This window comes from Solanum verrucosum, unplaced genomic scaffold (genome assembly GCF_900185275.1).
Source record: "Solanum verrucosum unplaced genomic scaffold, falcon-dt-bn FXZP01000049.1, whole genome shotgun sequence".
Lineage (NCBI taxonomy): Eukaryota > Viridiplantae > Streptophyta > Magnoliopsida > Solanales > Solanaceae > Solanum > Solanum verrucosum.
The window spans coordinates 10505379-10529532 of record NW_026020221.1 but is presented as its reverse complement, the minus strand read 5'-3'; the positions used below and the strand labels follow the sequence as shown (position 1 = coordinate 10529532).

The 24154-nt window shown below is 34.9% G+C and overlaps 2 protein-coding genes across 2 annotated transcripts in view; one reads left to right on the top strand and one right to left on the bottom strand.

The window, feature by feature from the left end:
- LOC125831174 (ethanolamine-phosphate cytidylyltransferase-like) overlaps nucleotides 1–24154 on the top strand; it is a 912135-nt gene that overhangs the window by 361679 nt on the left and 526302 nt on the right. The gene's annotated exons all lie outside the window — the stretch shown is intronic.
- On the bottom strand, nucleotides 19718–23192 carry LOC125831189 (phosphomannomutase). The gene is made up of 11 exons (XM_049510376.1): nucleotides 23069–23192; nucleotides 22353–22397; nucleotides 22179–22245; nucleotides 21704–21780; nucleotides 21357–21392; nucleotides 20833–20888; nucleotides 20534–20633; nucleotides 20341–20436; nucleotides 20158–20247; nucleotides 20024–20075; nucleotides 19718–19918 (listed from the first exon to the last, which is right to left on the bottom strand). Exons 1-11 carry the CDS (start codon nucleotides 23135–23137, stop codon nucleotides 19848–19850), a joined length of 759 nt encoding a protein of 252 aa, XP_049366333.1. The 5' UTR covers nucleotides 23138–23192; the 3' UTR covers nucleotides 19718–19847.

Sequence of the window (24154 nt, the reverse complement as noted above, 5' to 3'; positions counted from 1 at the left end):
TGGGTGGAAGCAGTTGCGCTCTCCAACAATGAAGGTAAAAGTGTCACCGGTTTCTTGAAAAAGAACATCTTCTCCAGATTTGGTACACCGAGGGCTATTATTAGCGATGGAGGTTCTCACTTTTGCAATAAGTTGTTCAAGGTACTACTTGAGAAATATGGTGTCCGCCACAATGTAGCCACCCTTACCATCCACAGACTAGTGGTCAAGTTGAAGTATCCAGCAGAGAGATCAAACAGATATTGGCAAGACTGTGAATGCCAATAGAACGGATTGGTCAAAAGAAGCTTGATGATGCTCTATGAGCATACCGCACTGCATACAAGACCCCCATAGGTATGTCTCCCTACCAACTTGTATATGGGAAGTCTTGTCATTTACTAGTAGAACTAGAGTATAAGGCGATGTGGGCAATGAAGAAATTAAATTTGGATTGGGGCGCCGCATCTAATCAAAGACTGGATGACTTGAATGTACTTGATGAGTTTCGCCTAAAAGCTTATGAAAGTTCAGCCTTGTACAAAGAGAAGATGAAGAGGTATCATGATCAAAGAATTGAAAAGCAAGAATTTGTGGTTGTGATCTTGTGCTTCTATTCAACTCTAGGTTGCCGCTTGTTTCCAGGCAAACTCAAGTCCAAATGGACCGGACCAGTTTTACTCACAAAATTGTTCCCCCATGGGGCGGTTGAGCTGGAAAAACAGAATGGAACAAGGTTCATAGTAAACGGGCAAAGGATCAAGATCTATTTGGGAAATGCTGAAACCGTGCAAGAAGTGATTGAGGCCTACAATCTTGATGAAGTCTGAGTAATCAAGAGCCTGCGTCATGCTGCGACGTTAAATCAAGCGCTGCTTGGGAGGCAACCCAAGATGTACAATCTAGCCAATGATAGGATATAGATTTTTTCTCTCGTAGTTTGCGCTGTTCGATTCTTCCATGTATCAAATTTGATAGTTGTTTTAGTTTGGTACTAGTGTTGGCTAGAATTAGATTAGGGTCCGTGTCTAAAAAGTGTCCAAAAAATGTAAAAAAAGAATAGCCGATTGGTTGCTATATGTGCAGGTACACCACTAAAATTCTGCAGAAAATAGTCTGGTGCAAAAGTCTACGGACACAATCAACGGTCCGTCAATTCATCAACGGACCGTAAATGGTGCCCGTAGATCCCAAGTAAGTTCCAAAATTCTCAAGTGTACAAGTGATCTACGGTCCTGATCTACGGACCGTAGATCGACTCACGGATCATAGACGGGGTCTCGTGAGTCCATACCTCAGGCTGTTTGACCCGACCCGGATCCCCCCATTTAAAAACCCCCATTTGTTTAAACCATTCCCCTTCCCTTCATTACTCCCAAAACCATTTCTAACATTCCCTAACCTCCCTAAATCACTCCATAACTCCTCCATAATATCATCCCTTCCATAATTCCCCAACTTCCCTTCCATTTCAAATACAACCCATCCCATAATCTAACAAAAAGGGTCCGGTGTTTGGTCAGTAATGAAGAGGTGACTCATTGGTCTTGCTAAGCTTAGTATCATCACGCATCACCCCACTCCTTGTTGCTTGTAAGGTATAATGGCACCCAAGAAGATGGTCACCTACTCAAAGAGGGGCAAGTCAAAATTTGTTGCCCCTAGTTTCCGGTTAGTTGATGAGGACACAGACAATGACTCTGATCCAGCATATGTGCCTCTTAACCCTAGGGCTTCTCGCGCTGCACCTCGGGGCACCAGAGGCACCCCCCGGAAGGTGCTTCCCGACGTAGTCACTGTCTCCTAGTCTGATGAGGAGCACACACTGATCGGGTCACCAACTGGGGCTGCTTCCAGTTCAGAGTGGTCTATGTCCGGGTCCGGGTCTGCCCATGCTTCAGGCTCTGAATCTGCACACTCTTCACGATCCGAGTCTTCCCATGCTACAGGGTCCAACGCCAAATCATCCACAGGGTCTGGAAAGAATGACCAAGCAGCCTCGTCTGATGAGGCAAATAGCTCAGAGTCCATACCTGCACCACGGAATGATGACCCCACTCCTATAGCAGGCGAGCTAAATAGGTGGTGTGTAGAGGGTCAATGGTAAATTTATAGGGATGCTAAGATGGTCAACGACAAACAAAAAATGGCCCGACTAATTACAGAGGAGGGCAGAGTCCTCACGGGGAGCCTGTATACTGTTCCAGACATTCACCGGCTGTTCAACCTTCACAAGTGTGACTGGATGGCTCGAGACCCAGGGACGTACAACGATGAGATTGTGCGGGAGTTCTATGCTTCTTATGCTGCCACTCTCCGCAGTTTCATTTCCAAGCGGTCAAAGCCACTAGCGCAGGATCCGCTCACTTCCACTTTGGTTCGAGGGTGCCCGGTGGACATATCACCTGTCACGATCAGACGCTTTCTCTATGGTCCTACTACAGGTCACTCTTGGTCTCTAAACACAGCTGAGTTTGACTATAGATGGGACATCGTGCGGAGTGTGCTTTCCAGAAGAATGCTGAGCAGCGAGAGGTTGTTCTACTATGGTTGGCCAGGTACATTGTTGCAGATGGCGAGCATGCGGAATGGGTTGCTGCTCCACGGTAGGGCATCCGGAAGGCCACACTAAATTTTGTGGCCAAGTTCTTCTGGCTACTGGTGCGTAACAGAGTGTCGCCTACAAAAGCTGATAATCAAGTCACTTGGGACAGAGCGGTCATGGTTGCAGCATTGGTAGCAGGAGTGGAGAACGACTTTGCCCGCATGCTGCTAGCTGAGATTCACGAGAGGGCATTCAGGACCTCCACCACCTACCCCTTCCCCTATCTAATTTTTCATTTGTGCAGGGACTCAGGAGTGCCGATCTTGCATTGCGACAAGCTAGTCCACCCTACAGGGGCATTGGACATCGTCCTTATTCAAGATGAGGCTAATGTGGCAGCACCTCACAGAGAGCCTCAGGTTGAGGTACCTCCTTTGGGTGTCGATCTTGCAGACACAGTGGACAGGCACAGGGTGATGACCTTAGCATCCCCGATCACACCGACATTGTCTCGGCTCCTCATCACAAGCAACTAGTATGGCTCCTAGCTCTTCCAGGTCCACACCACAGTTAGGAGCTACTGTTGTCCCGATGGCCAGGTACAGAAGTTAGAGGCGCAGATGGCCACACTGCTGCATCACATCCAGCCGTGGATGCAAAAGTCGATAGCCGAGTCCGAGGCTAGGATGGAGCACAGGATGGGGGGGATGATGGACCGGAAGGTCCAGGCTGTTAATAAGTGTCTTGATGCATTTGAGTTGCGAGTCCTCGAGCGATCAGCTCCGGCCATAAACCTATCTGCTTTGCAGGCTGACGTAGCCAGCCTCCGAACTGACGTTGATGTCATTCTTACTGCACCTTCAGTTGAGACTCAGGCTGCTCCTACTGCACTGGTTGATGATACAATACTAGATACTCTATCAGTGGGACCGCCAGGAGGGGCCTACACCGACACATATCAAAGGCAAGCGGCACCGTTCTCATCGCACGGAGGAAGAGAAAGCTCACAAGAGACAGCGTCGGCAGGAGAAGGAGCTAGAAGGGCTTCGATTGTAGACGAAGAGTTGCGCCGACAGAGGGTGTGTGAGAGAGTTACAGGGGCATCGAGCTCTGCCCCAATTGCAGAGGTTCAACCTATTTTGATGGACGTGGTGAGCACCACTGATGGTGCGGAGAGATTGTTAGAGAGCACTACTGATATTGCTGATGTGGGCACTACTGAGGGTGCCCCCCTATTGTTCCAGCGGTTCCGGGAAACCGACCCCCTGCTTTTGATGATTCGCCGGCGCTTTGCGCCACAGGTTTGCTTCACCCAATCCATTTTCTTTTAATGTTTATGTATGCGTTGGGGTCAACTGCATCTATTTTTGTTGGGGGTGGGGTAAATGGATTGTGAGTGATAGGTAAATCTGAATAACCCAACTCATGAATCCTTTCTTGGGGTTTTCTTGCTGTGTTCTTTTTCCCCAAGGGACTGTTTAATTTTTGTTGAACCGGCATGTCTTAGGATCGTATGTGAAGAAGCATGATACTGAAGAAGCATGATGGCTTATGATAACCCCCAGATTTTGGGATGTATGCTAGAAGTTGTAGCTACGATTAGTTGAATGTGCTGGCTCTGAGTATGACATAATCATGAACCAACTTGATAGCATGACTTAAGCTGAAACTTGAACTGGGTAATCTAATAACCTGATGATGGAACTATGTGCCAAGAGTGTGTGAGAATCGTTGAGTGTTCAAACAGTTTTTGTACAAAGCTAGAACTTGCCTGGTTAGTCCTGCTAAGACAATTCAATCTAGAGGTTAGGAAGTGATCATAGGCCATTGTTCTGAAAAATCCACAAATCGCCTAAAAGAAGGATCCAACCAAATGAATAATGCTCCCTTTGATCCAAATAATTTGAGCCTAAAATTAAACCATTTCTTTCTAAACCCTGAACTCACTTTCCCATAATCTACTATGTTGGCCCCGGTCCCTCCTTGGACATGTCACTTCGATTAGGCCAGAAGCCTAAGTTGAGGGTGGCTAATGTAAAAAGTAACTTCAATCTTGGCCCTGACCTGACATCGGGTATTGTGTACCTCAACTAATGGAAAATTCATAAGTTGAGGGTGGCTATGAAAGAGGGAACTGAAAGAAAAATGGCTATGAAAAAAGTGATGTGAAAAAAAAAAAAAAAAGATGTGACTTGTTGAAAGCTAAAAGGAAAAAAAATAAAATAAAAGTAAAAAGAGCTACAAAGTCTGAAGTCACATTCGGGGTTGAAGAAAATTAAGGGAAAGCAAGTAAAATGATAGGATGACAAAAATAGGGCAAAAAGAGGTTGAAAGCCGAGTGTAATGTCAAGGAGGGCAGAAAGCCACTAAGCAATACTTAAATGTACCACACCTGACCCTGAGCCTACGTTACAAGCCAAGAAAGTCCTATAGTGATCCTAGAGTCTATTTTGGAGAGTCTAAGCAGTGAAAATAAGGGCAAGCTTATGGCATTGAGCACTAACTGTATTTGAAATTACTTCTGAGCGTGAGTGTTGAATAAATCTTTGTACCATAAATGTCATTCATTCTTAGGAAAAGGGGATTTCGTTTGAAGTAAGGGCACTAGTTACATTGTCGGAAAGTTGGTAGTTTGGTGATAGTGAGAAGGTGTATGTTGTGTGTCAGTTGGTCAATCTGTGTCATGGTGTGATCCACATGAATTGGCTTGTCGAGTCTAAGAGAACGAATGTTCACCCGAACAATGAGGAGGGTAGAGAGCCATGTGATTGCTTGGGTTTGAAAATGCTTGCTTCTATACAAGTGTCGTTTAGAGTTGTAGTGCGTCGCTTGAGGACAAACAACGAATTTAAGTTGAGGGTGTTGATATACCGTGAGTTTACAGTATTTCTAATACATTTCACTTACAAGTTGTGTGTGTCTAAGGCCTTTTTATATTGGTTTTTATGTGTTTTTATCATGTTTTGCAGGAAAGGTGTTGAGGCGCGGAAGTATAGAGACAAGCTGAAAGAAATGCAGAAACAGGGCATTCACGGAGGTGATCTACGGACCGTAGGTCCATTTACGGTCCGTAGGTGATGACCGTAGATCAGCAGGCATGGTATTGAGGACAAATCAGGGAAATTTGACCAAGTGTGGAACCACGATGTCCATTGACGGTCCGTAGATTGATCTACGGACCGTACTGTTAATCCGTAGAATGATACTGCGAGGGTTCCAGTACCTAATTTTTTAAGATTCTAAGTATGGAGCTACGGAGGGGATTGACGGACCGTAGATCGATCTACGGTCCGTACTGCTAGTCCATCGTTTGCTTCAGAGAAGCTGATTTTTTGGAAGCGGAAATATTTTCTAAGTCCTAGCTGACGGAAGGGACTTACGGGACCGTAGATCCATCGACGGTCCGTAAGTCAGTCTCGTGGATTGAAGACGCGTACCTGAACAAACTTTCCTTAATTTGTTTCCCTTTTAATTTAGGATTTGTTTTCTATAAATAGGACATGAAACCTCGTTTTTGGGGGTTAGACATTATTATTCTATTTTTACTTTTTGACTTTGGAGATTAAGTTGCAACCCTAGCAATTATTGATTTCCTACATTCATTTAGAAGGTTTTGGCTTTATAATTGAAGTGAAATTCTGGGTTTATTATTCTCGTTACGTAAGTTCATGATTTATTCATCTAATATTATGAATTGTGTTCTTGCTAATATGGGTAACTAAATCCACAACTAGGATTGTGGGAACCATGAGCAATTAACAAAGTATGAACAGTAAATAAGTAATTCTTGAATAGTGTTTTGCATGCATTGATAATTCTTTCGTTTAAAAGTCTTTTTAACGAGTGCACGCGTTAGAACTCGCCTTGTTGCTACTTGCCGGATCAGGGAGGTAATCAACAAGAAAAGAATTATCAACATAGATTTAGTGTGATACTATCTAATAGGCTAGTGTCGATTGGTGCGAAGTAATAACTAAGCCAAACATCGATTATGATGTCTAATAATTAGATTCTTTTGTGATAGTGTTCATTGATGACATCTTGGTGTACTCCAAGACTGGAGAGGATCACAATCGACATTTGACAATTGTACTCCAGATATAGAAGGAAGAGAAGTTTTATATCAAGTCCTTAAAGTGCAAATTTTGGCTTAATTTTGTGGCATTTTTGGGACACGTGGTGTCTAAGAAGGGTATTCGAGTGGATCCAGCCAAGATTTAGGCAGTTAGCAGTTTGACCATACCGACACCAGTTACTGAGATATAGAGTTTTATCGGGCTTGCAGGCTATTATAGACGATTTGTGTAGAGCTTCTCCACTATTGCATCTTTTTTTACCATATTGACTCGACAGAGTGTGACCTTTCAGGTGTCTGATGAGTTCAAGACTTTGTTGACTTTGGCGACTTTGGCTCCTATTTTGGCTTTACCCAGGGAGGGTGTAGACTTCACTGTCTATCGCGATGCTTCTGGAGTGGGGTTAAGTAGTGTTCTGATATAGAAGAGTAAGGTGCTCTCATATGTTTCTAGACAGTTAAAGACCCATGAGAGGAACTTACCTACCCATGATTTAGAGTTGGTAGCCGTAGCGTTTGTGCTTAAGTTATAGCAACATTATCTATATGGAATTCATTATGAGGTCTTCACGCATCATCAAAGTCTTCAGCCAGAAGGATCTGAACTTGAGGTAGCGCAGATGACTTGAGCTACTAAAGGACTATGACATCACCATTTTGTATCATACAGGAAAGGCTAATGTGATGGCCGATGCTTTGAGTAGGAAGACTTCTAGCATGGGGAGTCTTGCCGCTATTAGTATAAATGAGAGACCATTGGCTAGAGATGTTTAGAGATTAGCCAACAGTCTCATCCGGTTAAATATTTCTGAGGAGACGGGTGGTTTGATTGCTTTTATTGAGGCTTTTTCTTCCTTAGTTGAGCAGATTTATGAGCGTAATTTTAATGACGAGAAACTGTGTCTCATTCGAGATAAAGTGATGAGAGGGGAGGAGGATGTCCTTGATTCTAAGGGTATCTTGAGGATTGGGGGCAGGATATGTGTGCCCAAGGTGGACGAGTTAATTAGATTGATTCTTGAGGAGGTCCATTGTTCCCGATATTCCATCCATCCGAGGGCGATGAAGATATATCACGATATGAGCCAACATTATTGGTGGTTTGGAATAAAGAAGGATATTGCAGATTTTGTTTTGAGGTGCTTGACTTGCCAAAAGGTCATGTGTGAGCACCAATGGCCCGAAGGTATATCTTATAGGATGCCTATTCTTACTTTGAAGTGGGAATGGATTACTATGGACTTTGTTGTAGGACTATCTACCACTGTGGGTGGGTATGATTCTATTTGGGTTTTGGTTGATAGTGTACAAGTCACACTTCATTCCAGTTCAAGTGAAGTATATGGTGGAGAAGTTAGCCGAGCTTTATATTATTCAAATTGTGCGATTACATGGGCTCTCGGATTCCATTGTGTCTGATCGAGGTTCTTTGTTCACTTCCCATTTCTTGAGGCAAGACAACATGGTTTGGTACTTGGTTAGAATTGAGTACAACTTTTCACCCTCAAATAGATGGTCAATCCGAGTGGACGATTCAAGTGTCGGAGGATACGCACCGAGCTTGTGTGATCAATTTTGGTGCTAAATGGGATCAACAATTGCCCTTAGTATAGTTTTCCTACAACAATAGTTATTACTCCAGTATTCAGATGGCCCTATTTGAGACGTTGTATGATAGATGGTGTAGATCTCCGATCGGATGGTTTGATTCAGCTGAGATCGGATGAATTCGAACCATCTCTTAGGGCCACAATCATATTCTCTAAGGAATCAAATGTATGTTAGATTGATGGAATGACTTACCTTGAAGGAGAAAATCAATGGAAAATTGAAGAAAAGCCCCTCCCTTTCTCTATCATGACATTGACAAGTTTTGGGAGTAAATTAATGTTTTAGTCAGAAAATATCTTTTAATTTCGTGCATAACTGCCTTAGCTTTTCAGTATGAATAGTCTCTGCTAAAACGGTCATAACTATTTTACATAGATTTCTAAATAATGCAAACTTGATGGAGTTTGAAAGGAGACTCATAAAACTTTGATCTTATAGGTCATGTGACACCTAATTCATTATAGGCTGAGAGATAAGGTCATTAAATTTGACTTAACTTAAACATAAGCCTATAAATAAATCGGTAAGGGCACTTTCATTTAAGTTTGTGATAGGGGCATTGTACAACCTTAATTCATAACTAATGCACTCACATACCAAGGAATTGATCCTAACTCTATGACGAATAAGATTTATATACCTTTTCACAAATATTTTCAGTAACGACGGATTAGGTCGTTATACTCAGAGGTGGTGCTTGACTGGAGTGCACGAGTAGCTCTAATCCACCCCTACAAACTAGTGATAAGTGATTCTTCCAGGTTCAAGCAATTACATCTGACCCTAATAAGCTAGAGAAAAGGGGTCCTACTTGTTTATCAAATAAATCAAGGGATTCCTTAGCAAACACATCCACCTATTGTGCCAAGTTTTTTTTTGCTGGCTGAAGTAGCCTAGGCTAACTTGCATTTCACATTTTTTGTCACTCTTAAGGTTTTAGTAAATGTTGTATATGTGAATAAACTTGTGTTGTAGCCACCCCCATTATCTTCTTATCGGTGATACACTTAAGTATGGGCCCTGTAATTTGTTACTATTTAAAATCCTTCTTCATCTTGCTTCCAGACTCTTAAAATTTGTATAGTTGCAATGACCATGCTCTATTGCCTTGTTTGTTAAGCAGACGAATAGTTGATTTCCCTCCCTTGTTATGTGTTGAAATATATGTTGTTTTCCCTACAAACATGCCTTGATATCCTCCACTGTGTCTCTGATTATCCATGGGGTGCCCCCACTCTCCTTCTAGTACTTTACACAGTAACATAGTTTGTTTGAATGATAACCTAATTGCGTCGTGAATGCATGCAATGCTTACTTGCTTCTATTATAGTTTTAGCTTCTACCATTGTATTCATAGTACTTTCTATGCTAGCTCCTTCTACATGAATAATGTCCCTTTCTCATCCATTAAACAAAAGGCATAAGAACTTAATCCCGGATTTCCACTAGATGCTCCTTTAGTGTTGTATTTAACCCACCTTCCGTGGGATATTCCCATTTTACCTTAGTAACCTTCACGTTTGGGAAAAAGTCTTTCATATCCTTTAATATTTCTGGACAGCTCCCGAACATCTCTTATTAGGCCTACAATTTTTAACCAACATATACATGTTCCTAGTATCATTCTAAATGACTCTTGGCACAAGCTTAAATGGTTATATAAATGAGGAAAGTATGGATTAAGCTCTAAAATTTGTTCATGTGTTTTGCTTATATTTTTTCAACTGGACATATGAAATCATAAATAAAAAGGCCTGAATATTGAGTACCTAAAATGCAGTACATAATTCTAGAAAACACAGTCTATGATTTTATCCTTAAAGATAAAGCATTTCTCGATAGGGCAGTCAACCAACTGATGGTACTTTTAGTAGTTCGGCTCATCATTCCTTCCTGCTTCAGTTGGTTGTTTCATCCCTGATAATTGAAGAAGTTTTAGCTTGAAGATTTAATCAAAGATTGAAGTGATATCCGAATCAAGAAATAGGTAATCCTTCTCTTGAATTTCTTTCAAGGTCAGTTTTTGGTATGTCCTATCCTCCAAAGAATTCGCTTTTATGTTGCTTCTCACTTACCTTTGTGGTAAATTTCATAGAAGAAGCATTGACGTTCATAATTTTTTTGTTTTCATCCTTGGATAAATATTTCTCTACTTTCTTGATTTCTTGTTTGTCTTTACCTTTGCGAGGTTCGTGGATAGATGGCCCTTTACTTGCGGTTGATGTCATGCTTAACTCCAAACCTTATTTACAAGTGGACAATTCTTAAAAAGTTATAGGCTTTAGGCCTTGCAAAATAGACCTTAGTGCATACCTTGAATGCACACATTTATCCCTAAAGTGTCACTAAGTATATCTTTATAGTTAGACTTGCAGGCCTTCATCGGCTAATAAAGTAAAAAATAGATTCTTCATTTTGCTAATGTGTGTTTGTAAGTTCTGCCATTCTTATGGTACATTTTGTGTTATAGAAACAATTGATAAATTTTTGCTTCATTTGCTCCTAACTATCAATGCAATCATATTTGAGGTCTATGTACCAATCAAAAGAATCACCTTTAAGGGAATGAACAAAATGTTTAAAGAGGTATTCACCATATTTTCTAGCATTGTTGCACATTTCAATGAAGTGTGCCACTTTTGCTTTTGATTGCCCTTACCATAAAATAGCTGAAAATTTGGGGTTGACAATCGACAAACATCTTCAAGCTATCAATCTATAGTGTACGACTTTACATATATAAAAGAGGATTTTGTTCTAACCTTGTACTTATCCTTGATGATCCCCATGATGAACTCATTTATTTGACTTATTGGAGCCATCCCTTCGGAGAAAATTTGAATCTCCTTAGAATGTTCCACTTGCTTTGCTAGATGATCAATCACTTGTTGTGTTTGCGGACACTTTTCAGGTGTATGACTGGATTCTTCTTTTATCATGTCTTCCATTTTATCTATCAGTTTAACAATTCGAGCACCTTGATCTTAAACATAATTGGTTAATCATTCAATAGCTCTTGTCAAGCTCGTCAGTTGTTCCTCTACATATGAAGCATTAATCATCATCGCATGCATCACTGTTGTAGATGATGGAGAATAACATGGATATTTCCGGATATCAGATGTAGACTTTTTATGCGGGTAGATCTAGTGCTTAAGACATCACAATCAACTAGAGGGAAGGACTTCTTGGACATAGATAAACTAAGTTGGGCAAGGACCTTCTTGACCATTTAGGCGATGTCATCTCCTTATTTTGTGGTGTTTGCGAGGGACCTCATGCGTTTTGAAGATGAACCAAAGACAATAGTAGATTCAGACTGCACTTGTGAGGCTTGTTGTCCTAGCAATTTGGCTTGATTCTTTGTGTTTGATCTCATGCTTTCCTCAGTAAAATCTAGGATGTTTTCCACTATAACAGAGAATTCAGTTTCAATAGTTCTTGCGGATGCGAATTTCAACTTGACCTTCCTTGAATCCATTTTAGGGTACTTGAACTTTGGTTGTTGAAGAGAAGATATGAGAAGTGAAGATTTTTCTATTGGGTGTGCCAAATTTGTAAACAACTAAATTTTATTCTTGAAAAATAATATTCAAGACAAGAAAAATAGCGATTAGTAATAATATTTTATTTCAATAATTTATGTGGGGGTTACAATCTTTATAAAATCTTATAGAAAAAGATGCAATCCTTTGATTCTTCTACTCATGAGAGCTAACTCAAGAGCTCACTTTGCTCTTGAATTGATGGAATACTTGTTGGAATTTCACCACAAACGTCGAGTCGGGCTTTAATCACAATCGTGGAGGTATGACAACTTGCAGCCCTCCACTTGGAGACAAAGACTTCTTTGTATGAGCAAGACTTACGAATCACCACCGAAAAACAAAGTTTCTCTATTTATATATCTTTTTTTCTTTCTAGCCTTATGAAGACTCTTTTATATAGTCTTTAACTAGGCTTGAGGGTATTTTGGTCACCAAATAATTCTAGCGGACCTTGGGCTTGAAGAACATGGGTTGGGCTCATCTTGTCAACTAACAGACTGGCCCTAATGTAATTGACTTCGTTTAAGTCATATAATTTTAACTTAAACATTAATCTAATTTTACTAACCAAAAATTTGACTTAATCTACATATCATGAATTTTAGATTTAATCCAAAACTCAATATAAATATATCCAATAAAATTTCAATATCTACAATATTAACCATAGATAAATGTCCTAAGCAACCCCCCCCCCCCCCCAACCCAACCCCAACCCCAAAAAATAAAAATAAATAATAATAATAATAATAATAATAATAATAATTTTTAAAAGAAATAGGTAAATGCATTTGAATGGTGAAGCATCTTTAGTGAGCAAGTCCTATCACATTATTACTCATTTTTCATTCTTATTTGGGCATTTTATTTGACAAAGGTGTGTTTGGCATGAAGGAAAATATTTATTGAATAACGCTTTTTAATTTTTCATGTTATGATATTTACTTTTAAATTTTAAATTACTTTAAAATCTAAATTATTTTGCTATACAGAAAAAAAATGAAAGACAGACAATAATAAACCAAGCTATGATATTTACTTTTAAATTTAAATTCAACTCTTTACTTTAAGATCTAAATTTATTTATTTTACCGAATAAAAATGAAAAACTGACCATAGTAAACTATATTATGTAATTAACTTTTAAATTTTTAATTCAATTCTTTACTTTAAGATCTAAATTATTTTTCTCTTACCAAATAAAAATGAAAGACAGGTCATAATATATTATGTTTTGATATTTACTTTTGAATTTTAAATTCAATTCTATATTTTAAATCAAATTTCGTACATTTTTTTAAAAAATGAATAATTTTAATTCTAGCTACAAAATCTAAATGTTTTTTCTTTATACAGAAGAAAAATAAAATACTGGTCATAATATACTATATTATAATTTTTGATACATTTTTATAAAATTAATCAGTTTGATATCTAGTTTAAAGAATCTAGATCTAAATTATTTTCTTCTTATGAAAAGAAAATAAAAGAATGATCAAAATATGGTAGTTTGTAATCTATTTACATTTTTTTTCTTGTAGAATAAAAATAAAAAACTAATAAAAAAATATTATTACACTAACTAGTTCTAAATTTCATTTTTTGTCTATGTTTTAATTTTTTTTATATAAAAATTATAATATAATTTATGTAGTTCTAAATTCCTTATTTTAAGCCAAGTTTAATACATTTTTACAAAATTAATTAGTTTGATATCTAGTTTAAAGAATCAATACATAAATTATGTTCTTTACTTTAAATAATATTTCGTACATTTTTTAAAAAATAAATAAATAAAATCTAGCTACAAAATCTAAATATTTGTTCTTTTTATGGAAGAAAAATTATATACTAGCCATAATATACTACATTATAATTTTTTATACATTTTTACAAAATTAATCAGTTTGATATCTAGTTTAAAGAATCCAAATCTAAATTATTTTCTTCTTATGAAAAGAAAATAAAAGAATGACCACAATATGGTAGTTTGTAATCTATTTACGATATTTTTTCTTATAGAAGAAAAATAAAAGACTAAACAAATAAAATATTATTACACTAAATAGTTCTAAATTTCATTTATGGTCTATGTTTTATTTTTTTATATATAAAAATTATATTATAATTTATGTAGTTCTAAATTCCTTATTTTAAGCCAAGTTTGATACATTTTTACAAAACTAATTAGTTTGATATCTAATTTAAAGAATCAAGATCTAAATTATGTTCTTTACTTTAAATGAAATTTCGTCCATTTAAAAAAAAGAATTTAAATCTAACTACAAAATCTAAATATTTTTTTTCTTTTTACGGAAGAAAAATTAAATACTAGCCATAATATACTATATTATAATTTTTTATACATTTTTATAAAGTTAACCAGTTTGATATCTATTTTAAAGAATCCATATCTAAATTATTTTCTTCTTATAGAAAGAAAATAAAAGAATGACCACAATATGATAGTTTGCAATTTATTTACATTTATTTTTTTCTTACAGAAGAAAACTAAAAGACTAACCAAAAAAATATTATTACGCTAACTAGTTCTAAATTTCATTTTTGGTCTATATTTTAATATTATTTTCATAAAAATTATATTATAATTTATGTAGTTCTAAATTCCTTATTTTAAGCCAAGTTTGATACATTTTTACAAAATTAATTATGTTCTTTACTTTAAATCAAATTTCATACATTAAAAAAAACAGATAATTTCAAATCTAGCTACAAAATCTAAATATTTTTTTCTTTTTAAAGAAGAAAAATTAAATACTAGCCATAATATACTATATTATAATTTTTGATACATTTATACAAAATTAATCAGTTTGATATCTAGTTTAAAGAATCCAAATTTATATTGTTTTCTTCTTATGAAAAGAAAATAAAAGAATCCACAATATGATAGCTTGTAATCTATTTACAATTTTTTTCTTATAGAAGAAAAATAAAAGTAACGAAAAAAGATATTATTACACAAACGAGTTCTAAATTTCATTTTTGGTCTATGTTTTAATTGTTGGAGAAGGGCCTAAAATACCCTTTAGGTATAGGGAATGGAACAAAAATACCCTCCTTCCACCTTTGGGCTCCAAAATACCCTTCCCTCCACCTATATGGTCCTATATTACCCTTTCACTTAACAAATTTTTTAAAAGTAATAATTAATAATTTCATTATTGACGTGGTGGCCTTTAATTGGCTGAAATTTTAATTATCCAAAAATACTCTCCACCATTAAAGTTGCTTCCTCAACTTCATACTTTCCAAGCCCACCTTCTTCTCAACGGAGAAATGCTCAAAAATCCCTGCGCTACATACAGTTTACCTTTCCATCAAATTACAAACCTAATTAAATAAAATAGAAAAATACTCCACTAATTCAAGATTCAACTAAAATGAAAATATCTAAGAGTGCTTCAGTAAAGTTACATTCATCGGAAAAACATGTAGCACTGGGACAAACCTCATTGTTGTCCTTCTTAGCTTGCAAAGTAGCAACTATATCCACACATTTCTTTATATCAGGAATCTTTGTTTGCATAGAGTGAAGGAGTAGTAGTCAATTGTCCACTTATTAGAAAAGATAACAATATAAAAACAGCAAGCAGTTAAAATAGAAACTCTCAAAATGTCTTAGATCGAACACTTGATCGGTCTGATTTGTTGTTGGGGATTATTCAGATCTTCTGTTTTCTACCCAATTTCTGAAATTTACAAATGGAGTTTTGTTAATTTGTTATTGTGTCATGGATGTATAGCTTAAGAGCTTATTTGAATTGCTAAAGATGGTATTTTTGTTAATCTTTTCAAACAATGAACTGCATTGCTCTTCTTTATGGTAAAGTATAGTGTTTTTTTTACTAGTTGAATTTAGGGATTAATGTTAGGGAACCCAATTTGTTTAATATAGCAGCTAGGTGGGTATTGAAGATTCTTTGTAAGAGACTTAAAGATTGCCCATTTGTGTATCACCTTTGGTAATTATTTTGATTATCTATTTTCCCTTAATTCTGGAATTTACCAATGGGTTTCGCTAATTTGTTAATGCTCGTGGATGAATAGATGAAGAACTGATTTGAATTACTAAAGATGGTATATTAATTTAAATTTCAGCCAATTAAAGGTTGTCACGTCGTCATTAATGAAGGAATACTTATTATTCTTAAAGAATTTGTTAAGTGAAAGGGTAATATAGGTCCATATAGGTTGATGGAAGGATATTTTGGAGTCCAAAGGTGGAAGAAGGGTATTTATGTTCCATTTCCTATACTTGAAGGGTATTTTAGACCCTTTTCCGTTTAATTTTTATAAGTTATGTAGTTCTAAAATTCCTTATTTTAAGCAAGTTTGATACATTTTTACAAAATTAATTAGTTTGATATCAAGTTAAAAGAATCAAGATCTAAATTTTTCTTTTTTTTTAACTTTAAATCAAATTTTGTACATTTAAAAAAAAAAATCTATCTACGAAATCTAAATATTTTTTTCTATTTACGGAAGAGAAATTAAATACTAGCCATAATATACTATATTATAATTTTTGATACATTTTTACAAAATTAATCAGTTTGATATCTAGCTTAAAGAATCCAGGTCTAAATTGTTTTCATCTTATGAAAAGAAAATAAAAGAATGACCACAATATGGTAGTTTGTAATCTATTTACAATTATTTTTTCTTATAGATGAAAAATCAAAGACTAGCCAAAAAAAAAAAATACTATTACACTAACTAGTTCTAAATTTCATTTTTGGTCAATGTTTAATTTTTTTTTATAAAAATTCTGTTATAATTTATGCAGTTCTAAATTCCTTATTTTAAGCCACGTTTGATACATTTTTACAAAATTAATTAGTTTGATATCTTGTTTAAAGAACCAAAATTTAAATTATGTTCTTTCTTTGAAATCAAATTTCGTACATTTTAAAAAAATTAAATAATATTAATCTAGCTACAAAATCTAAATATTTTTTCTTTTTACAGAAGAAAAATTAAATACTAGCCATAGTATACTATAGTATAATTTTTTTATAAGCTTTTACAAAATTAATTAGTTTGATATCTAGCTTGAAGAATACAGATCTAAATTATTTTATTCTTATGGAAAGAAAATAAAAGAATGACCACAATATGGTAGTTTGTAATCTATTTACAATTTTTTTTGTTTATAGAAGAAAAATAAAAGACTAACCAAAAAAATATTATTACACCAACTAATTCTAAATTTCATTCTTGGTCTATGTTTTGTTAAAAATAAAATTATATTATAATTTTTGTAATTTTAAATTCCTTATTTTAAACCAAGCTTGATACATTTATTTCTAAATTAATTAGTTTGATATCTAGTTTAAAGAATCAAGATCTAAATTATGTTCTTCTTATGAAAAGAAAATAAGTGAATGACCATAATATGATAGTTTGTAATCTATTTACAATTTTTTCTTATATAAGAAAACTAATATACTAACCAAAAAAAATATTGTTACACTAACTAGTTCTAAATTTCATTTTTGGTCTCTATTTTTTTTTTAAAAGAATATGAATTATTTTTAACACTAATGATTTTTTTTAATTCTATTTAATTTTTAACACTAATGATTTCTTTTAATTCTATTTAATTTTATTTGTGTTTTTGTCATCTAACCTTAATATTATTATTTTAATAAATTTACTATATATCTTGGCATGTACGGGATCCGCATCTAGCTATGTGCAACTGAGAGTCTTACTAGCCTATAAATTCTTCATATATTCCACAGAATTGAGGTGCATTACTCAGTATCATTCTTTCTTTTTGAATAAATCAAAAGGCAAACTCGATATCTCTTTTAAAAATATTAGAATTTGTTTTCATTACATCTATTAACATGTCTAACACAGATGTGTATACTGTTATGTTCTTTCGAACATTGAGTTCTCACCCTACACTTCTTCGTTGCCTATATATATACTCAAATCGGTGGCACTCATGAAGAATTTATGAGTCATTTTCAATCTCATTCAATGAAACAACAAGCACATTTCCTGTTACGAAGTTTTAACATGTTAGGTATAACGTCATCAAAAGATTTACCATCAGAGCAACAAACAAGATCAATAACAGTTATTCCCCAAACACCACTTCCACCACCACAGGGTTCTACCTCAATTGCAGGTAACGTCAGGGGCAAAAGATTGCGTCAAGATTCAATGGATATTGATCTAAATAAAATTCCTTGTATGTCCACAAGCCCCTAATTAAACGTTCCTATCCAGGATACATATGATGAATTCCAGTTGTTTAGAACATTTTCAATGTTTTTTTTAAGTTTTCTTTTTTCAAGAGTTGTACTCTCTTAATAAATAAAATTTTAATTTTAATTTAGTCTTTATTCCATCGTAGAAGTTCTTTCAATTGTAACAAACATAAAAGGTAATGCATGGATCAACTAAAGAATACTGCAAACTATAGTGCTACTTTTTATACCTTTTTTTCATGATTCCATATTCTAATGTCCAAGCATAGAGAATATTTTAATGTTATTACACAAATTGTAGTTTCATCCATTCTTTTATTTTTTTTGGGTTTTCCACCCGGTGTCCGGAGCCCACATTGGAGCTTTGACTAAATTCGGATCGCACTCTACAAGGCCCATTAGGGGGTGGCGCTCCCAACAGAATTTTCTTCATACCGAGGGCTCGAACCCGAAACTTCTGGTTAAGGGTGAAGCACTCCCACCAGTACACCACAACCCATGTTGGTGTAATTTCATCCATTCATGTCACAAGAACATTGAAGTTCCTCTATCCACTGTAAGTTTTAACATATAATGAATTTAAGAAGTTGTGTTAGTAGTTTTTTGAATTAAATTATTTTGAAACATAAAGAGAAAGAGAAAGAAGTAGTAACAAATGTATATTAGAGCTTTAAAATAGGATCAAAATGTATTAAAGGAGGTCTAAACAAGTCAAATCAATGAATGAAATAACTTATTCGGAGATTGTTTTGTTGATGCAAGAAGAAGTTATTCCATACGCACAAAAGAAAACCTTAGAGAATTGTAATTAGCCTTGGTTCAATTGTATAAGGAATTTATTGGTTGAAGCAAGATGTGAATGAGAAATTGGGAAATGTGGGGAACCAATTTGGAGGGAAATGAAAAGTCATTTATCTCATATTGATAGAAGAAAGGAAAATGATTGTCCTTATATTAGGAAACACTTCCTTCCGTTTTTAAAGGGTTAAGTAGAAGGTGCCCCCTCTCGCCTTCGTGATTGATTGATAATCTTTTAGGCAAAATTTATTTAATTAATCAAGATTGAAATTCGCTCGAAAATGAGCTGTTTTTTTCTGAATAGGTATGTTCACACCTATAGATGGCTATAAATAGCGAGGATTTCTCTCATTACCGCTACTTTTTTAATGGGCAATTCTTTTTATTTTGGAAGGAATTAATTTACAACCTCGAGTACTTGAGGGGATTAAATTTCTTAAGGATAAATAATGGATTTTGTGAACTCAGATTGTTTTATTTTCTGTCTTTCAATTTCATCTTTTTTGTTTCTGTTTTACTAACCTGAATACATGAGATAACAGATTTAGAGTTCAATACATGAAAAATTATCATAATTGAACAAAAGGAATTACATAGCTTGGAATTATGAGAAGTTTGACCGACTCCAAATCAAGTCAAACAAGGATTGGATTCATGAAAGGTCTTGAACTTCAATATAAAAAATTGCGTTGATACTTTGAAAACTTATCACACAAAGAGATTTGAGAGATAGAACAAGACCTATTCGAGAGTCAACTAAGAATCATCAAAAAGGATTACCATAGAGGGAACAAAACAAAACTCTCTTAAGAATAAATAAAGACCAAAGCTTTAATAATCACAACTAAATTCTCTTGAAGCTTTCTTGGCTCAAAGAGACCATTATTGAGCTACCTATTTGGATGTAAAGTTTGGATTTCAAGAAAAAGTAGTACAATCATTATAATTTTGATGAGAAAATTCAATACAAGAATTATTGCAATGATTCATTTCGGTTGTGCATAGAATACAAGCATAAAATCGTGTATTAGAAAACTGCAACAAGCTCAAGAACTTCCATTATCCTTGCCTAGGAATAGAACAGAACACTGTTTCAATGTCTCTTCCGGGCTAGTAACTGGAAAAAGAAAAATCGAAACAAATAGCAGGTAATGTGATTCCTCAAGTAATTATGCAAGAGAATAACTATTCAGACATCAAAAGAATGAAGTTTTAGGCAAACCTGTGTGACCCACAGTTCTCTCAGACTCATAGATCTCATGGTCATTTCCTCCCTATTCAAGTAAAAAGCAGGACTCTTATATCAACTCAAACATGAAAAAAAATCTTCAAGCACGTCAGTAACTAAAAGATTACCTTGTATGTTTTGTCTCCAAAAAAGTGAATTTCATTAAATTCTTCAAGGTATCTCAAACAATAAGTCTTGTCCCAGCCTTGGGGGAAAACCTGTCATGACCAAGATCCCCAAATCATCTGTCAATAATATACTTAAAACGTTTAGCAGTCAATGAGCACAAGAAAAGGCTTTAAAATGCTCACATCGAAACTAATTTGGCCTCCGATGGAGAAGGTGAGATTAAAATGTGCAAACTTTTCTCTGAGCACTGATACCATTGTTTCGCGTATCTTCTGTACCTGATTATAGTTTCAAATGTCTTTAAATCACAGAGAAAAAGAATCTATTGGAGGTACCTGCAAAACATATATGCAATACTAGAGCAGTTATCTATACCTTGTCATACTTTTCAAATTCATCCCTTTCTTCCTGACTACAGTTCCTCCCAATAGGTGACACATTTAGCATGCCACTTCTGAACTCAATGAATGTTCCTCTGCAAATAAGAATGATTAAGAAGTTTGCCACAACGACGCAGATAATTCAACCTTTGACTATGTTTGCTTGGATCCTTAAAAAATGTTTGTCGGGTGTGTGTCAGGTCCTCCAAAAAAAAAAATTTGGAAGATCTGGCAGACTGGCATGGGTGCGCGACATTTTTGGAGGATTCAAGCAATACACTTTGATATGCTTACCTCTTTATTGGAATATCCAAGTCAGCAATGTAATGGAGGGTAAAGCTAATAAATTCCTGCATATCATTTGCATCCCATCAAGATATTTCTTGGACATCTACATATAAACTCATTTCTACTTCAATTGGGTGAACCTAAGCTATAAACATAAATTCTCACCCAATTATACGCAACAAACATACACAATTAACTCTTCATGGAATGTGTAATAACTTGGTTTTCAAATTTTTGTTAACTATTATAAACCTTGCTTTGAAAACTTACGAAATACCACGTCAGAGCAGTTTTCAACAAAGTACAAATTACATAGTAATCTCTCTTTTTTGCTCTTAGGCAAATTATTCTTCATCTTATAGATAAAGGTATACACGCAGAGACTAATTTATCACTTCAACAAAATTATTTTTCTTAAGCTAAACAACAAATAATTAGAAGGATCACTAAGACTTTATTGAACTGTACTCTTTGCACTATAACAAAAATAAAACATTTTCTCGTTAAATAAGAAAAACGTATTGACTAACCTTGAGCTTCTCGTCTCCAAGATATGACTTTAAGCTCTGCACGCACACCGGGAGTCATGTCATTTCAAAACAAATCACCCTGCTAATTAACAACTAAGGAGAACGAAAGAAGGGATGCACATTGAAGATGGGTATAAAGAAAATCTCTTCAAGTTGTTCGGTAGTTTCAATTTTCATGAGACTTTATTTAGTTTTAACTTGGTACAAAGTGCTTAAGTAGTGGCAACAAGGATGTTGTTTTGAGTTGATAAAGACAATATCGAAGATTTTGTTTTGAAACATAGTGAATATGCACTCACAAGTAATATTATACAGATACAATATCAAATTCTAGTCATTAAAATTACCTGTTTCCCAATAAGCTTGCCATCTTTATGTGCTACAAGGCCATTTTCAGAGAAAACATAATCATAGTCATTTGTAACTGCATCACAAATATTAGAAAGATCAAAATGTCATCATTCTCAAGAAATTCTTTTAGATAGGTCAGTTATAGCCACATATTGGAAATCAAGGGACATGCATGATCTCAAAGATTGTTTAGCACTAAAGTTGGGCAGAAAAAGGTACATTTCAACAGCTAACATGGAGCTATAACCATAAGACTATGTATGCCCTTACAACGAAAAGGTACTTTCATATTTCAAATCAAAACACAGTCCAGTGCTCTTGGCTAGTAAACCCATAGTTCTACACTTCTACTCTTGCCTAATACTGTGAGGAATTTCAGATACTGAGCTAGAAACATAAGCTCTAATAAGTTGATGTAGCACCTTTCATCATCCCAACTCCAACTTTAGTATATATGCTACGTAAGCTAACCTGTATTGCCAAGCTGTTCTGATATCTTTACAAGGTCAGAACCTCCAACAACTCCAACAGTAACAACCTGTAAGTCGACAAAATTGTTAAACCAAAGAATCCTTAAGAGCAAAAATAATATATATGTGGAAAAAAGAAATAAAGAAAAATGAGTATGGCAAAAGAATCATCTACCTTTCTAAGTTCTTGCATGAATTTTAACATTTGTGGAGTAGATTCCTGACATTTTTATGCAAATTTACCAAAAAATGGAAAATCAATATCGTTATGAGAGTGATTAAATGTCACTACTAGTAAATTTACTGTAAAATTAAAGGAAGAAATAAGAATCAGAACAACAAAATTCATGACAATATTTTGAAAATAAATGTACAGGCTAGCAAGAATACACTGAATCATTCGACGGCGCCTCAATCTCAAACAGGTTGGATTCAACTACTAAATATACAAATCATTTATATTATTCTGCTCTTTTCAAGGCCATCAAGGATGCAATTGTCTATAAAGTCAAATTAATCTACAATAAAGGTGTTTTCAATGTGGATCTGATTTTCTCATGTTCCTTAGATACAAAAAATTGAAAAATATTTTCTTTAGAAAAACAAGTTCCTTAAAAATGAGGAAAATGAATTGTCTAATAAAAGTAGGTAAAACAAGTTCTAGAATTAGCATTCCACATTGATTTTGCCCTGCTATACACCTTATCATCATCCCACCTCTGTACCCCTATCCCCACCCTACCACCCCCATCCTCATGTTGCTTCGATTATATACAAATACTTTTAGAATAATATTTCTTTACTTGCATACCTAACACACCCCTAGTAACAGAAACAAGGGGAACAATCAAACTAAAACAACAAATACAAGCAGGAGCAATCATACTATACCTTCCTGGGTGCCGTAAGAGTTCCATCAACATCAAACAGAACAATTAAACCAGCTTTCCTTGCAGCCATTTTTGATCTTTCTATACTTCTCCCCAACTCTTCACAGCATTGTACAACTAAACATTTACTTGATAAAACCAAAATAAAATCCAATACAAAAGTTAACAAAGCTGAAATGAAACAAATCAAATTATAGAATCGCAATATATAGTTGTACTAATTTGTACAACACAATGGGCGGTGACACTTTGCGTACTGACTAGAAAGAAGTATTCAACAAAATGACAAAATGAAGCAAAATCAGTTACAAAAAATGCAAAATTTACACCGATTGAAGAAGAAGAGACGTGCAAGTGAGCAATTTTCCACTGCTTTATTGTGCATTCATTGGCTTACCTCAGCAAAAATTGGCTCGGAGAATCTGACGTAGATCTGAGATCAAATTGCTTTTGAGTAATTTATAATGTGGATATTGGGATACCGGTTAAGGTGTTTTTGCTCAAAGAGTGCCACTAGGTTTTTTTTTTCTTTTAATCTAATATGTCTCAATTTTTGTTATGTGGTTTCTTTCAATTAGTACCCAACTATATTGTGCCAACTCATTCATTTTTGTCCTAATGATGCTAAAATCTTATAAATGTTAGAGTAGTAAGTGCTCCTTATTCTTAATTTGTTTGGAAAATCATTTTGGTAATTGGATTTGATATAATTGAGTATAATTACATTGTCTGGTATGTTTGGTTGATCATGTAATTACTTGGTTTGTGTGTAATTGACAAGGATAATTACACTCTCTAATTTTCAGATGTGTGAATTGTTGGTAATTATTACCCTAGTAATTACACTAATTTCAATTATCAGGTGGCTTTCCAAACAAACCCTAAATCTTTTTGGGTACAAAATTGCCTTTGTTAGTGTGTACTTTACTCATAATGTGGGATTTTTCGATGTGAATTTAGATTTAGTCAGACGTCAATATGGAGTTGGACACTAGATCGGAGATAAAAAAAAATTGGCATTTATTCTTGGTTAATTAATACAGTTCACTTTACCTGTCCAATATTTTAAAAATAGATTTTTCTTTTT

Bases quoted from the DNA above. Each gene is read 5' to 3' on its own strand.
- LOC125831189 (XM_049510376.1), bottom strand. From the start codon at position 23,137: ATGGCTGCAAGGAAAGCTGGTTTAATTGTTCTGTTTGATGTTGATGGA. The intron at 20,437-20,533 runs GTATAGATAACT...AACTATAATCAG, and splicing joins AATTTGAAAAGTATGACAAG to GTACAGAAGATACGCGAAAC. The intron at 19,919-20,023 runs GTTTGCCTAAAA...TTCTTTTTCCAG, and splicing joins GAGAACTGTGGGTCACACAG to TTACTAGCCCGGAAGAGACA.